The 17831-nt window shown below is 35.4% G+C and overlaps 1 protein-coding gene across 2 annotated transcripts; it reads right to left on the bottom strand.

The window, feature by feature from the left end:
- Nucleotides 1-1548: 1548 nt before the first annotated feature.
- Nucleotides 1549-10959, bottom strand: LOC136813982 (uncharacterized). Of its 2 annotated transcripts, none has more exons than XM_067070499.1 (5): nt 10705-10959; nt 5808-6050; nt 4796-5345; nt 4136-4620; nt 1549-3407 (listed from the first exon to the last, which is right to left on the bottom strand). In XM_067070499.1, exons 1-5 carry the CDS (start codon nt 10750-10752, stop codon nt 2967-2969), a joined length of 1767 nt encoding a protein of 588 aa, XP_066926600.1. In that variant the 5' UTR covers nt 10753-10959; the 3' UTR covers nt 1549-2966. The 2 variants fall into 2 exon arrangements, with proteins under 2 accessions (XP_066926600.1, XP_066926594.1); XM_067070493.1 differs by lacking the exon at nt 10705-10959 and adding an exon at nt 6174-6369.
- Nucleotides 10960-17831: the final 6872 nt, after the last annotated feature.

Consider the following 17831-nt stretch of genomic DNA (forward strand, 5'->3'; position numbering starts at 1 on the left):
TAGAATAGAAGTATGAAGTTTTTTCATAAACAAATCTTTGCTGCAATGTTTGCCATAATATTTGTCACAAAGGGGATTTCTCAGCAAAATTTTATAAACTGCGAGAAGTTTTTAAGTGCCTTGACTTAATTTGAATTTAGAGTTTAAACTCTGAGTTCTAACATGAGCCTTAAAACTTACGAGAGCGTGGGAATGGTCCTACTAGGCTAAGAATATAGCGTGGAACCCGTTATTCCCCACCCAAATCGAAATATCCGATTAAAAAAAGTATAAAGCCTGAAAAAGTCTTTCTCGCACGAATTTTAAATTCTGCAAAAACGCTAAAATACCCAGAAATGCCAATATATTCTGACTATCATTGTACTTGAGGTCTGGTGACATAAACTTTTATTGAGGTCTTAAGATGTGTCAATCAGATCTATAAAAGGATTGGATTTAACAAAAAACCCCTGTCTGCACAACCCGGTGGAACCTTTTCCCTCAGTGGGGATAAAAATTCCTATTGAAATCCTAATGGGGATAGAAATTCTATTGTTCCAAGGTTAAAAAACCCAGTGGGGATGGTTTTTGAGTGCAATTTTTAAACATCCCAGGGTCCCAGCGGGTCTGTGACATAGGGGTGTAACAAACTATTTTTGTTATCAGGTTTCCTAATAAAGATGGAGAATTCAAAAGTAGTTGTGTTGGATTTAAATGAGATTTCTCAAAGATTTTGGGATGCCCTGCAACGTGTTTTTCACAATATCTCCATATTAACTGGTGAAACTCAGAGAGAAAGTTCGATGGTGCTTTATTTTATTTCGATTTGGGAGGAGTATAACGGCTTTCAGTCTATATTCTCAGCCTAGTCGGACCATTCATAAGCTTTTGGATCCTAAGATCCTAATTGGTAAGTCTCATTTTTTAAATTTTTTGCCGTGAAATTTTTTATGTCTAAACATTATGATGGCCATAGTTACACCAGCTTGAGTTAGAAATCGTCACTTTTGATCTAACTCGTAGGAATTTGATTGTGCTTCATGGTCAAGCAAATAAAAAAATTCAAAAGTGAGTTTTTCCAGGGAGATTTAAGCCAAAAAGTCAAAAGAAATGCAAAAATTTGACAAAAATTCTTTTTTTGAGATCTTGTCAGTTTTTTGACCATTTTTGGTCAACGAGTAATCAAAGAACCTTCAATTTTAACCCTGCTTTACTTTATTCTGTCCTCGAGCGAATTGATTTGAAGTTTTACCACTGGGCACCTTTCCGTCAGTCAGGTCCTAGCAGCGGGTGTCGCCGTATGTGCCAAAAAGAAAGAAGACTCTAACCTATCCAACGAGCTATAAACGAGCTTCTAACTCCTTCTAGATCCGGAGATGTAAGCCTTTAAAGTTTGAACTAGCGATTTTCTTTAAAAAACTTAGGAAAAAAGAACCGTAGCATTTAAAGGGTTAAGTCATTTCTTAGAATAGGGCAAGTTAAGTTAGCAATTTCGATCTCCTACAATGCATGAAGCTTAAATATTTAACCTGGGTAAACAAAAAAACAGACGAGGAGAAGTTCAAAAAGTTAAAGATTCAATCGTTTCGTTATTTTCTAAATATAAAGGTTATTTTTCTATGTACATGCATGTCCATATAATAGTTAAAAAGTTTCCCAAGTAACCCATGAGCAGCCCCTTAGAAGGGTTCCACATTTGAAAGAAAAGTAAACTCCTCGGACAAACACTTCTGTGAATATAGATATCTATCTTGGAGCAAGGAAATAATTTTACCACTCCTCAAAGAAGAACCAGGCTTTCGGTTCATCCTCTAGCAAATAGTTTCTTATGGGAAGTATATCTACAGGGGTATGCGATTTTGCTATTCAGACTAAGAAGCGGGGCAACAATTCGTCTTTTGCGAAATAGGGTACCTGTATACTCTCTTTTGAGATTTCCCTAGGTTACTGGTATCCACTAACGGATTCGTGCTCCTTATATCTCCTGCGGTTTTGTAGTGGTCTGTGTTTCCCTTTCGGTTTCTCTTTATCCGTCGAACGCAATAATTGAACGACTGATTCACGATTCACTATTGCATAAAAAGTTTTAATATCCCATACCCTTGGCAACTAGACAAAATATGAAAATAATTCCCCAAAATATATTTTATATAAACTCTTATGACCGAAAGTAAAAAAGGTAGAAATGTTTATAAATTGTTAATTAATAAGCTAGCTGTATGTATAATGGCGTGCGTTTCTAATATCAAATACAGAAAAATGGAAGTCTATTCTATGATGACACTATTTAAAGCATTCTCATCAGAAAAGAACTGAATGGCTGCTTTAGTCGTACTCTAATCTAGTGACCCATAATACCGAGTTTAATCTTTCAGCTCATTGTATAAGGGTTGCGAAGCTCAATATCTTAAGGCCGGTCTCCACTTGCGCGCGCTTCAATCGCACTTTTCGAGAAAAGCTTCCACGCTATTGGCCAAAAGAAAAATGAAGCAACTCCATTGGCGCGATCTGACGTAACGGTTGAAAAAAGTTGAAATGTGTTCAACTTTTTTTTCGTGCGCGCGCTACATTTTTATGACGTAATCTTTTTTCCAAGCAAAAAGGATTGAAGCCAAAAAGTGCGATTGCAGCGCGCGCAAGTGGAGACCGACCTTAATCCTCGAGGAATGTTTTGTGTTGTGAATTCACGTTGAAAAGTGAGTGAGTATGGTGAACATTTGAACGGTGCATGAAAAATGCTTTTGAGATGAAAATATAAAGAATAAATTTAATACAAAGATAAATAAAGAACTAGAGTTCTAAAATATGACGGCCCCTTTCCCCCATTCCATTCAACAAGTTTTGTATTGAAGAAGATTTGAAGTTTCATTTAGACACCAATTCTCATTGTGGAATCACTCACCGCCACCACTATCGAAAAACATCGCATATGTTTCACATACAAAATTCCATACTGATTCCATTTAAAAACTATACCTCCTCAAAAATCAACTTTTCAATTGTTGGTTTTTCTCAGCGATTGTCAATTCATAGTCTGTGACGAACTCAAAACTGCCAAACTTGGAGATACTTGATCGATTAGATTGTATGGAAACGAGGCTGTCTAAACTCCGTGAACGATTCCTCATCACGGCAATATCTCCTGTGTTCGGGTCAACCAATATGTATTTACCAAAGTCCAAAGTATTGTGCTCCTCTTCTTCCACAATTATCTGTTGGATTGCATTTTTATCGGTCGGAGTACTGGTGTTGACCGGACTTTTACCGTTTTCCGGAATGTTTTCGATAACGAACGTCATAGTTTGAGGTTCTGGTGACGTTTGACGTTCAGCTTCGATAGATTGTTCCAGCAGGGTCATGTTTGCCTTTTTGTTGTCTGACGTCATCAATTTACGTTCATAAGATGGTGATTGACTGCCATCCACCGGCTGCGAAGGAGAAAAATAATAACTCAATTCAGTAAAATGGTATTGTAAAAAGCTTATAAATACATAGTGTGTCCCAAAAAACGGACAAATTTTATGTAAAGTAAAATCCTCATACTTCATGCCAAATTTTATGACTTGTATACTTAATATTCAAATCTCAAAAACTTATTCAATCATCTTGGGGATTGAATATCTTTAGATCGAACAACAATCGTAATCTTCTTTCAAATTATTTTAAGCACAGTTTTGATAACAAGTTTTGGGGATTTACCTTATATAAAGATTTGTTCGCTTTTTCGGGCACATTGTGAAATGACGTGGTTAAAGTTTTATATAGATTGAACTGTGGTCATATTGAGATGCAGGATCTTATAGAATCTTGTTTAGACTTAAAACGTGCATATTGTAGCGTGCATGATTATGGATGATTATTTATGCGCGCCAATTTTGCCAATTTTTTAAAGAAATTCCGACCAAGTACAGGAAAAAAATTACTAGAAAGGCAAAATTCACGCGTGTTAAAGAGAATTTTAATGTGACAGTTATTAGAGACCTCCAGAATTGTAGGTGGATTAGTTGTTAGTAGTCATTAGGGATTAAGAATTATTTTAATGAACCCTCATTTAATCAGAATAATAAAATCAATGGATTACTCATTGAAAGGGCTCAGCTGGAGAGTAATTTCTGATCAATTTAGAATTAAGAGTAGAGGAAGGAAGGATGATTACCTTCGTTTCTCCACTCAACTCAAGAGATTCTTCCACAGACATGTTGTCAAGTTTGTGGAAGATATCGTTTGTTGGGACGTCTTCTTGTTGAACCATGGGAACGATATCGGATTCATTATCTGATGGTGGTTGTGGTGGCGTGGTTGGCCCGTTTTCTTCATCACTGTCTGAACACTCATTTCGATCAAGAAAAACATCATCTTCTAAAATAGCTTTCACTTCTTCCTGAACTGCATCAATGTTGGACAAAGCTTTTCGCAAATGCTTCATGTTACGACGATATTTGCCTGGTGCAGAAAACTTTGATGTGATGCCCAACTGTACACCTTCTACCATCTTGCCTTTGACATACTCAATGACGTCAACATTGGACGCGTCATCGATCAAGCGATCTACGTGCGGCCGAACATTATCGATGATATCTAAGAGCTGGTTTCCATTGGCGCGAAGAGTTTGCAACGAAACGTTCACGTCTGACATCTCAACTAAAGCAATACAAAAAATATCAACATATTACTAACCTCAATATTCACTAAAGTTTCTACTGTTACTAGCCTCTAAACTAATTTTTGAGGAGCTTGACAACAATGGATGATAAACCATCTAAAAATACATTTATCAACTTCTAGTTACGAAAGAGAGCTTTTTGGTGAATCTGACCTTGATTATCTTTTTCACTTTCTTGCTCCAACAACTTTCCATAAGCTTCGAAATAATCTTTCAATTCTGCATTTTCTTTCAGTAAAGGTACCATGTTTGTGAAGGCATCTACAGTCGATTTGAAATCATGTGTTTTAACCACAAAGATTTGATAGCGAGCAGCACAATTTCGAAATATATCGTCCGCATATTGGATGTTCAATTCTTCAGGGACTACTTGCGTAACGTTTTCGTACACAGGGCCTGTTTGCATAACCGAAAATCCACTCAACTGACTACCAGTACTATCGTTCCTGGTGAAACCATCCAGACTATCCAACACACTCTCCCGACTTTTTTCTAATTGGGTATTCAGCCGGTCACTTGGTTGTTTTTCGTCTTCTGATTGGCTGCCTTCAGAATCAGCGAGTTCATCATCCGTGAATTCGACGTGAATTTCTTGAGCGTCCTCCTCCCCACCAGAAGCAATGACGTCACCATTTCCGACAAGTGTCGATAATTTTTCCAACGTGACGTTGTTTTCCTCGTCCACTTGATCTGCCCCATATTCCTAAACAATGCCAATAATTAGGCATAAGTATTTCATTCCATAAAATTCCTTCATGAGGTTAGTGGTTAGTGAGTGCAAGGTGAGTGAAGTCAGTTTAATTGTTAACAATTTATGTGCAAACTTTTGATGAGTGTAGAGATCGTTTGTTTTAATAGACATTTTAAAGTATCCATTTATAACTAATGGAGAAGTAAGGATACAAATTTAACTTGTTTAAGTAAATTAAAGATTATGAAAATGGAGGAGATTTTAAGTTATAGGGAATTAAGTAAAATCATAACAATTTCAAACGGTCCTCATCGAATTAATGGCAAAATAAGTTTTTTCTGGAGAATTCCAAAGCTTTTGTTTGGGAAAGGCGAGACCTCGAAATGAAAAGACGAATGGGTTAAATGATGTACGTTATACAAGCATGCATTTATATATAGATAGTGCGTAAAACAAAACAAAAACATAGCGCACCTCTTTCGTTGAACTTTCGATTTTTGATTCTGAAGATTCATCGACGAACGATGACGAAGGAGGGTCAGTGATGACGTCACTCTCCCCCACATCTTCATCGATCTTTCCCAACTCTCCTCCTTTGCCCTTCTTTTTCTTCTTCTTTTTCTTTTGTTTTTTCTCCTTTTTCTTTTCGGCTTTTGGAGATTTCTCTTTCGGTTTGGCGACCGGTTTTTGATCTTCGTCCGGTAATTCTTTCGATGCCTAAAATAAAAACAAACTTAATTAAATAACCAAAGTTGGATTTCTAATTGAAAATATAATATGAATATTTATTTTCCCTGGACAATGCCCGGACAAGACTTAAGTGTAGAGTTTTTATCTTACTTTTAATGTTGGAAAGATATTGGAACACTTGAGTAGGCCATAGGACAAAAAGATGACCAAATTAATAATAGACAAGATCTGCTGATCAACCCTCAAGTCTCTCCGCTTCAACACAGGCCGAGAGTCCATTTTTTTCTTTCAATGTACAAAATGTTGTGAACTTGCTACTTTGAACGCATTTCACCTATTTTTGATTTCTGCACTTTGATCACTTCTTAATGAACAATCGATTCTATTTCGGGCAAGGACATGTAAGAGGAAAAGTTTTTGCATTTATTTGTTATGAATCAAAGTGCAAAAGTGCATATTGTTCACGTGCAATTAAGCATGTTCATCTTTTTCTTTAAACTTCCGTTCGCAAAAAGATTCCCGGAAATAAAGAGATTCTTTTAAAAATCAATTTGGGCGGTTATGATAATGACAAGGAACTATGAACTTGAGGGAATATCCTCACAATCAATGCGATGGTATGGCCTCATTTGTATAATAGAAAGGACAAGGTCAAGTTAACAGACAACAGCGTTTTTCATTTATTTGATCAAGGAAAAGCCAGAACCCGTTTAACATATTTTTGTCTACAAAGATAAGTGATTATCTAACATGGCTAATATTGAGATGACAAAGAGACTTTTGATTGATAACATAACAGAAACGTGTAACTCGAAATGATAACAATCAGGCCATCGATTGTGTTATTATTTCAAATAGTAAACTGCTTCTAAAATCTTTTTTCCACCAAAATGTAAACAAATAGTAGAAGACGACTTCGACCCGTCCCCTTCTATGTCAAACTCAAATTTAAAAGTTAAAATTCGCAAACCTTACAGGAAAAACACAACTTTTTGAAGTTATATTTAGAAGGCCATGTTATATGCTCACATTTCCCTGAAATGTCAAACCTTTCACTTTTTAAACTATCTCACGACATCTTAAAGCAGAGGAAAAATAACCATGGTAATGACATACTATGTAATCCAAAGAATTGTCATTAAACAAAACATAATGCTTTCTATTAAGTTCATTAAAAATGTTAAACACCTAACAACCACTTATGAACGAAAGCCATTATAACGAAAACTCTCTTATTTAGCAATGACATCGAGTTACACCATCTTAGGAATATAGAATCGATCCAGCGTTTCATTAAAACTATTTCTAGAAAGTGGAAAACATTATTTAGAACAGCAAAATCCAGATTCAACATTCGAAAAAATCAAACTTGACTTCCTAAAACAATAGAAGTCAGCTACAAAAAGTTTGGAAAATACTTTAGATTGCCTGCAACTCAATGAACACTTTCCAGGCTCCGCTTTAATGACACAAACCCAATTTTTTAGTGGTTTTTATGGGACTTTCAGACTTATTAATTGCAGATATTAAAAATAATTTAATCGTTAAGAAGAAGAAAGAATGAACGTTTCAAAGCTAAAAGAAAAGTTCAATTTTGAGAATTTGACGAGACTAGGTAACATCATTCTTTACCCTAAACAGATTTGCTAAGTCCTGAATGGATTTTTTAGAAGTTATGCTTATTAGAACAAACTATCTATCCATCTCAGTATCAAAAAAATGAAGCTTTGATGCATTTAACAGCCTACTGATAGACCTTTTTAAAAACTCAAGCATCAAAACAATAATAAGAAAGAAACAGTCACACTTATAATGACTCTGATCAATTGAACGTTTGCAACTTGTTGAACCAAATAATTGAGCTCCATCAAGCTCCATCCAACAATTAATAATGGAACACTCAACATTTTGGAAGTAATATGAGTTCGACTAGTTCGGTTGGTAAAAAGTTCAATTAGTCCGATTATATCCAATCCTTACCTCTTATGCATCGTTCTTGAAAAGTTTCTACTTTGGCAGTTCCTGGACTTGAGGTTCACCTGGATATTTGTTTATCAAGAATAAGTCGCTAGCCCCTGCTGCATGGAATACTATGAGATTTAAATTATTATTGAACCTTAATCGTTCAATGTTGTTCAATTAGTTTGGTTGAGTTCAATTGACCAGGTCTTATATTATGTATTAATTTGTCATTGTTTTATTGCTAGAGTTTTTAATTATAGACCTCTTCCTAGGATGCCATTTCAAGTCCAGTTATAATTAGCGGTGAAAACATTTCGTAAAGACTCCAAATTGATAATAAATCAATTTACATGTGTTTAATTTTGGTCCTAATGCATTTGTCTAATAGTTGTTTGGGAGAACAAGACAACCTATAGACTCTGTTCTGCATTTAATTAATTACTTCACTGCTTCAGGCTAGAAATTATCTGGACTGTATTACGCAAATAAAACCCTAACTCTCAAGCTAATACTTTTGTAGGACGTCACGTGGGAAGACCACTAACTACTTCACAGACCAGATATTTGCTGTAAAGGAATTAGACAAGGTATGTCAGCATTACATAAAGTTACGGTAAGTTACAAAATCAAAAAACGTCAAATGGCCTAGTGGTTGTGTATATAATTTCTAGCTTGACGCTTGGATACCGGTATAGCAAAATCTATATAGATAATAATTAAATGATAAGAAGTTGGGTGGAGCTACTACGTAATAATTTCGCCCCTTTAATAGTTGTTTGGGAGATGGTCTTTTGAATAACTAATAACTTCAGCATAAATTTTTGTAATGATAGTGTCATATATATAATTGATTTATTTTTTAAAACACAGCTTTTACCTAACTAGGCAGAAATAGGGACAACATAATTGATCCTGTTTGTACTGGCTGAAGGAGTGTAATGTATGCTGGAGTAATTTGTTATTCAATAGTATTTCCTAAACAACTATTATAACTGGAATTTTAAAATGGTATCCTAACTAGTAAAAGGTCTATTTAACATTGTAGGTATCCTGATTAGCATAAAGTATCCAAGAATGACTATAGCCTGGAAATCTGGCAATGAAAACCTGTTTGCTAAATCCAATCTTTCTGATTTTGATGATGGCGATGACTTCAGCAAGAGCTTTCGTTGCCAGGAGAGACCAAATACAGTTTTTTGTACTTATATTTTGATTGGCTCAGAAATCTCAAGTATTTTATGCGTGATGATTTTTGGGAATTCTCTATATCATGTTCATGTCCGAAGACAAAGAATGTTTCAGAGATGAAAAGATACACATTTTTTCAACAAAAGGTTTATAATTGTGACACTTTTTCATAACGTTACGAGGGTGTACCCAGATGGTGTCAATCGAATAAATCGAACGCCAAATCAATTGAATGCAATCGAACACAATCGAATAATTGCGATTTTAACGATAATGTTTGATTACATTCGATTGATTCATTTGTATTCAATTTCATTCACTCTTGTACCGTACTTACGAGCTCGGCTGTCCATGCTAAAAAAGCTTTAAAAGAGTGATCAAGTTTTATTTAATCGCAATCAAACTTTACGAACATAATCGTAATCATAAGACATAATTATTGATAATTGCAATAATTAAATATATGATAAACTAGTTGAAACAAAAAGATAAGACACATTGGACTGAAAAAAGGAGTGAATAACAAAAGACAAAAACCTGAAAAACACTGAGAAGGAGAGACTGAAAAAAGCACAGAATGAAAAGTAATTTTTTTTTGATTTTTCTAATAAATAAAATATATAGACCTTTTTTTAAAGAGGCAGCCATGTTGAATAATTATGTACTCCAGCATAAAAACAATGATACAGCCATGCATAATTACTGTATCATGCATATCTTAAAAATTATGCATGGCTGTATCATTGTTTTTATGCTGGAGTACATAATTATTCAACAGGGCTGCCTCTTTAAAAAAGGTCTATTGAACTGCCATTGCATTACAAACATAATCGAAGATCAATCAAAGGTAATTTACAATCAAACGTTACTTGAAGGCAATCGAACACGATCGAAAATTACCCAAGAATCCGCTGTTCGATTGAGATTTGATTGCGTTCGACAATTGAATCCCAATTATTCGATCTCGTTCGATTACATTCGATACACCTTTCCCGTAATTCAAATTTCTCAGAAATGGCCCGGGAAAATGTGCGCTCCACCGTTGTGTATAAAATTGTTTGGGAGGTAAAAAACGCATTTTTGCCTGCGAGGGGTTAGGGAAATTGGGATTTGAGCCTCTAACTTTTGACAGCGACCTTCTTTTGGCAAAATATTTTCAGGGTGGTATAATATCATGAATAGGTTGAGCATACTAAAATTTGAGGGGATTTTGTTCAACAGAACTTAAGAAAAGCTCAAAAAACCAACTTTCCCTAAGGGAACGCAGGCAAAAACGGGTTTGTTTACCTCCAGAGACCAAACGGTGGAGAGCATCAAAATAATGCGCGCGCATTAGTTTTACGAATTACGGGAAAGGTGTATTGTAGCAGAAAAGATAGGAAAAGATTCAGAGACAGATTTTTTGGCTAGAATGTCTATAGTGTTGAATAAATCTGACTAAAAAGAAAAAGAAAGGAAAGCCATCACTTAGAAAATTGCACACCAGCTATTTTCTACTGCATGGAAGGGCAGTAAAAACCAAAAAATTTACCTCTGCACCACAAAGATTACCAAGTGTACTTCTGACTGAGTTACCCATGTTTCTGGTTTACTGCTGATAAAATAACAACTCAGTTTCCAATATTATACATCATTTTTCCAGAAAATATAATCTATCATCATAGCTACATTATTTCTTTCGACCATCCCATCCTCGAGATTAATAACTGTCCTGGATTGTTCAATATAAAAAAAAAAGTTGTAGATTCACAGGAGATTTGAAAGTTTTGTTTTGTTTTGGTCAAACTCCTTCGTTGTGAATATTGTGACCCTCCTACTTTACTGAGCAATTTTTCTTCTGTGTATCGCTAAACGGGCTAAAACTGAACAGTAAGATATATGAAGTTTTTACGAGGCGCGCTACCATTGAAAAGATTGCAGTTTTAAGCTGGCAGTTTTGGGCGGGAAATAACAACTTTCGATTTCCCCATGTGCTTTTTAATAAGTCTTCACCGTCAGCTTCACAGTAAAACACACAAGTGCACAAGTGCAAGTCAGTACTATGGTGGTGAGTAGTATTATTTGTGTTGTCTGCCAGTATCTTTTTTAAGATCTATGCATAGACCTTCTACTAATTGAAATGTCATGTTGGATACCTAAAAAAATCAAACTCAACTGCAGCATAAGGCTGATGGAAATTAATGATATGTTTACCGTAATGACGATTTTCAGAATTCGATGCACAGCCAAGTTTTCATTATTCATTATTTTCCCATAAACATTTATTTTTACCAGATTTTTCGTTTTTCCTTATATAGATACACAATCTCCTCTTGTGTCTCCTGAACTCTCGTGTTTTTATTGATTCTTTTGGTTCCCGTTTGTACGAGCTTAAAGACATAAATCTTTTTCTTCCCACTAGAGAATTATATAATGTTATCTCCACAATATGACAAAATTAAATTCACACGGTAAAGACTACTAGAGGGCCGTTCAGGTTGTTAACAATCTAAAAAAGCCACGGGCCGTTTGTTTTGATATCAACTTCAAAAATTTTTGTTCTTTGCTCAAGTGGGAGGAAAAATAATGACAACTTTTCGAGAAAATGGCAAATAATGACAACTTGATGCGGCAGGTTTTTGAACACGCGGGCGGCTTACGGTAAACATAACATTAAATTCCATCGGCCTAAATTATAACTTTATTTTTGGTGCCTAGTGCCTAGACAGGAGACCCATCAAGTGTTTTTTATAATTTGATGTTACACTAGAGGGGTTCGAGCTGTAAGTCCAATTTTGGACTCACATTTTTTACAGTTGAAAAAGCGCAGGACTCACTCACTAAATAAAAATGAGTAAACAATGAAAAATTGCGCTTTTTTCCATATAAACGGGGAGGTCGTCAGTAGTACGACACTTTCTAGTCCGACAGTAAAAATGTCCGATGTTGGATTTGACGAAAGCGTCAGTATTCCGACAACAATTTTGTCCAACAACGAGTCAAAAAAAACACATAAAAATCGAAATATGAATCGTGGAAGAGGAAACACATCTTTTCCGATTTTGAGGTTAGGCCCCTTAACCCGACTTTTCTTAAATTTTGGAAAGCTTGTTACCCATATAAACGTAGTCGTCTAAGAAAACAGCTATTTTTTTTTAGAATCTTCCTTACAATCTAGTTTTTCTATTTATAAAAAGTAGATTGCTGACGTGTGGAAAGGAATATCGGCATGACTGATCCTTTTGTTTCGATAATAACATCAAAGCGGGAATTAATTTTCTTCTCGTTTCTTTCTTTCCTTTTTCTTTCTTATCAGTTCATGCTTTCCCTCGCCACTCTCAAAGCGTGGTTAGCTCAAGTGGTTAGATTGTCTGTCTCATATGCATAGGGCTCCGAGTTCGATTCCGATGGGTGTCCAATTTTTCAATTCTTGATTTTTTTTGTGATTCTCTCATCACTTTAATTTTGAGCTGAGGTGAAATTTTTTTTTAAAAAGTGAATATCTTGCATATAATATAGAAATGGGTTCAGAATGGCCCAATCAGCTGCGATGTTAGTTATTTTTCTTTAAATGAATGAACATAGAAACTAAAACAAACTTTCATTGGCTAATTCATCAACTGTCATTTTGAGGAGCAAAATTCGAATTGGCAGCCCAAACCATGCTATTCATTTCGCCATCAGTATATCAACGAAGAAATCCCCCCCCCCCAGCTTGGGAAAAACCGTGCATGTGTTTTGTTTTTAATTTGTTTTTGATTTAGTGGAAGTACCTGAATTTTGAGCATGTTCAAAGTTCACAATAACAACTTTTTTTTTATTACGGAAACAAGTGAGAAGAAGTCATAAAACTAAAAGTCAGCGCTTCGTGGTTATAGCTGCTTGCTACTACCTGACTACTGGAAACATATTTGATAAAATTGAAGGCGGTAATTCCCTTGTTCTTTTGCTATTTTCTTTTGTTCTATGTGACATAAAGACGCTTCACAAATCGAAGTACTTACACTAACTGTCTCATATTTTTAATTCTTTAATGTCCCTGAAAGCTGACAGTCAGGCTAGGCTAAACTTACGACCCTGCCGGTGCACCTGACAGTCTGTGCTGTTGTCGGGTGTTCGAAGTTAGAAATTTTAACACCTGACAGTTGGGTGCACTTTTTCGGGTGCTATGTCTTGGATGCTGACATGTAACGGGCGGGTGGCGATTTCCCAAGGGCGGAAAAACGAGGTTCTTTTTACTACCGTCCTGCCCTGTAGTGGGCGCGAGGCGTTTTTGACAAAATTACTCTCTGGTCAAACTAATCTCTTTGGTCAAACAATGTGATTTCCAATTCTTGGGTTTTGATGTTCTTGGGAGAAGTTCACACAGATTAACGTTTTTCTATTCTTTTTATTCATGAGTGAGCGACTGTAAAACAACAACACGACGAAGACAAATATGATGATATTTCATCAATGTGTCCCCATGCCATCAACACGCAACCTTCACTAGTACTTAGATAGGCAGAAACCATTCTGGGTATTAAAATTACCAAGGTAGGTTTTCCCACTTTTACCGTCAACTGCTCTAACTTGGGTTTGTCTGACAAAACATGGGACAGCAATTCGGCCACCATTTCACCAAACCTCCAAAGCCATTTGATTTGAGTTGATGAATGGCATATTAAAAAATACACGATTTCTCTTTCGCACCGAGTAGGCTTTTAAATCGAAATATGAAAAAATCCGTAGTGGAACACACGCGAGTGTCTGTCCTGTGCACTCTAAGAGGAACGAAGAAGTGTGATTGATAAACTTGGTGGAGTTATCAAAACAAAATTGTTGTCAAAGAGATTTAACAGTAAGTGAAAATACAGGCCAGATATCAACCAGTCCCATGTTTTGACCAATCGTCCCAAGTTAGAGCAGTTGACGGTACCTACCTGAAAAACGTGTGTCTTTGAATTCTTAAGTGACGTTCAATTTGTCTGAGCTGAGTGAGTAACTTCGTCAACTGGACGCTATATATTATTACCTGGTCGGTACACGGTCAAATAAAAAAAAATACTTATAAAACAGTTTAGAAACACTTGAGAAAGTCAGAACATCAGAATACAAATAGAAGATGAGAAAGTTTAAAATAGGGGGAAAATAAGAGAGGATGCATCCTGTTGCATGACATGGTCTGCCAGCCCAACTTCTACAAAACCCCGGATAGTTGTGATCGCTGATCCGATTTGCGCTGGCCTTTTTACGCCAGTAACAAAAAAACGGCGCCTATAAGGGTCGATGAAGTACATTACATATCATTTGACTGACGCCCACGGCATCGGCGAAGATGGCAGGAAATAGTATAGGGGGCGTAAAGTCGCCAAATGCCCATCAGGCGGTGTTGGGTGTTGATCGTCGGGTGTTCTCACTAAGATAGGAATTTAAGCACCTGACTGTCGGGTGCACTAATTGTCGGGTGTTTTCGCAAATTTAGAAATTTCAGCAACCGACAAAGCACCTGACTGTGGGGTGCACTGGCAGGGTCGTATTCCAACAATACGATACAGAAAGTACTCCCTATGCAGCCATGCAATGTTTACATCGAAATCTTCAGTTTTCAATCGAAAGCAAGAATTTGAGGCAAGCGCAATTTTTTCAAACCCTTTCTGATTAGATGAAAATGCTTTACCTTTATTTGATTGGATACTGTACTTCTTTTTATACAATCGCACCGCAATTTTTAATTAACAAAATAAAACAATTGATATTGTGATGATTGGATGAAAAAATATTTGCCAACTTGACAAGTGTTTGCGATTAAACAAAATAAAACAATCTAAATATTTTTCAGGAGGCAAATTTTTAGTTTTTGTACTATTTCTTCATGTTTGCTAATCTGGGGATTCTTCATATATCTGAAAAAGCTAATCAAAGCTAATATTCAAACCAAAAGAGAAATCATATCACCAACTCAATGCGACAAGGACAAAAGTGGCAAACCAACAAATCAACACAGCACAGTGCTGCAAATAGGGAAATTTCAGTTGGCCGGTAATTTTTCGAATACAACGAGCAGGGGGTCTGACGGAACCATCTTTGTAGTCTGTTATTACAGATTGACCTATTGGATTATTAGATTGACTAAACACCTATTTTAATTTAAAAACAGTTTCTCTTTTAATTAGAAGCGCTATTAAGTATTTATCTAATCTTCAAATTTTAACTGGACAAAATGAAAAACTGAGCTTCAGAATGGCCGGTAGAAACTACGAAATGACCGGTAATTATGGGTCACCGGCCGTTATTTGCAGCACTGCAGCAACAAAACTAAGTCAACAAAAAAGACAAATCCAAAAAAACAAAAAAATAAAACTGGCAATTAGACAATTCCACAATTGACAACTGTCAAAAATACAAATTTAGCGTAGACGAAAACAGTAAGTGAATATAAACAAGTTTAGAAATAGTGCTGATAGATGAAGAGCAAATGGTGGCCATCCGTAAACATGCCCTGCTACTTAAGTCACCCACCATTTAACCAAAAGAGAAAAAAGTGTTCATCAAGAACAATCTAGAAGAGAAGAGATGAGGAAAGAAAGACACATTTTCGAAAAGTTTGAAAAGTTGTCTTAGAGCCCAGTTCGGCATGCCATATCTGAGAGGCTGTACGACCGAAAGAGAACAAGTAAATCTGAAATGATGAATTGGAACATAAAACATATTATATCAATATGAGTGGACTTCTTTAACCAAAATTCACTAGTGTGAGCTGCTAATTCACACATCCTGCAATCAAGTGGAGTGCTACCAACTACTAAACTTTCTAGTAAGTTCAAACGAGACATTGGCAATTTTCAAACTAAAAAACGTTTCTAAAATAAGTTAACAATTCCAGAAAATGTTTTACAAAATGATGATAATGAAATAAAATTAGAAAAGACTATTCAAGAACAGTGTTACATTGCTAGCAAGGGAATGGATACTTGCTGGCGTTGGTAAAATCTTTTCAATGTTTTCTGTAACTGAAAGACTACCACCTTAAAGTCTTAAAGCACGGTCCATTACAACTTTATCTGCTAAGCTAAAATTTTCTAATAATGAACTAACTCTTATGCAGATGATTTCAGCACCAAAGCAAGAGTAGAACATGGTTGTATATGCCATAAGAAAGCTCGTAAAATCTGCTAACTAAGTGAAAAGAGATACAAAATTGTTTTAATTTCTGACGTCGAAAATGAAAAATGAGACAAATGATGTCAACTCGGTGTTCATTTTCCTTTGAAAAAAAATGACGTTTTAATGAATTTTCCTAACAAAAGACTAAGATTAAAACAAGTTGTAAAGCTAAATGAGATTGAGTTTGAGATAAATGACTTCAAAAATGGTCAGATTTGGTTGAAATTTTGCACACTTGATCCTTGGGTGAATCCTTGGGGGTGTCTTTTTTCATTTTTTCAAAATTTTCATTTAAAGGACGTGGTCACAAGGCTCAGCCCAAAACGAAGCCAAAACATTTATTTCAAAAATTTTCTCTTGATGTTTACAATTGGACCTACAAGTAATTTTAAAAGATTCTGAAGTTGAGTCAGTGCGGTTAGCACGGTCGACTGTTTTGAATTATACTAATGTACCTGTCAACACACATTCGTCCTAGACGAAGCCATCATTAATGTTTTGTACTATGCTTTTTAATATTTTTCAAGTATATATGATCCTGTAGGGCTCTCTTTATCTCTAAAGTGAATATTTCTTGAGCTGCTTGAGACTTTCCAATAATTTTGAGTTCCTCTTATCTGCTTTAAAAAAGATTTCTGTATCTCTTCTTCAAGTCTTTGAATAAGTCAAAACATAGAACTGAGCAGTACTCCACAATTGGGATAACAAGTGCTTTATATAGAGTAAGTATAGTATGAGCTTAGCAGCAAGTGAAGGTTTGTAATATCCAAGAAATGAGATTTGAGATTTAGTTTATTTAAGTAACTTTGAACGTTTTCTTATCTGAAAATTTACATTGATTGTTTTTGTGGGTTGAAAAATCTGTAACTATAATGTAAACACTTGAAACTTTTGATAGAAGATTGAAATTAGGCAAGGTCCATGCTCAGAATGAGTACTTGTTTCTGGAAGGTTACCTGATGAAATCATGTATTTGCAAATCTTGATAACCTGTATATAAATAGTGTGCTTGCTCAATTGAGTGCATCCAAATCGAAGAAAAGTATGGGTTGGATGAAAAGGCTTTTTCTTTAGCATGTTGAAACTTTGTTCTTTCAATATGAAAGCAATGTTTACTCTAAAATGTTGAGCAGTAGCGAGGCTGCTGTTTGAATGTGGTTTATTATTGATGAGTTTATTTAAGGGATAATTAGACAAAAAGTAAAACTTATCCCAAAGATTCCTTCAATGGTCCTTAGTAAAACCACCAAATATTTTTAAGAAAAAACAATTTGAAGAAGATATATGACAATTCAAATTTTAGATTTTCGCACATCACGTTCTTCACGTTGAAAGTCTATTGTTTTCAAACAGAAACTAAAAATTACAAACCTAAATGTATTGACTTTGAAAAGATTCTGATAAGGAATATGAAAGGAATCTTTTGGTTGAATCTCGTTTTTTATCTGGTTATCCCCCTTCAATCAATATAAAATTTGCGAACGATCGATGCAATGTTTTTTTATAATGTTATAATATTCTTTTGTTAGACAT

Source organism: Clytia hemisphaerica, unplaced genomic scaffold (assembly GCF_902728285.1).
Source record: "Clytia hemisphaerica strain Z4C2 unplaced genomic scaffold, Clytia hemisphaerica genome assembly, whole genome shotgun sequence".
In the NCBI taxonomy this organism is placed as follows: Eukaryota; Metazoa; Cnidaria; class Hydrozoa; order Leptothecata; family Clytiidae; genus Clytia; species Clytia hemisphaerica.

Coding starts and splice junctions, on each gene's coding strand:
- LOC136813982 (XM_067070493.1), bottom strand. CDS start 6,302: ATGGACTCTCGGCCTGTGTTGAAGCGGAGAGACTTGAGGGTTGATCAG. Junction 6,051..6,173: donor ATATCTTTCCAACATTAAAA/GTAAGATAAAAA, acceptor TTTTTATTTTAG/GCATCGAAAGAATTACCGGA. Junction 4,621..4,795: donor AAGTGAAAAAGATAATCAAG/GTCAGATTCACC, acceptor GTATTGCTTTAG/TTGAGATGTCAGACGTGAAC.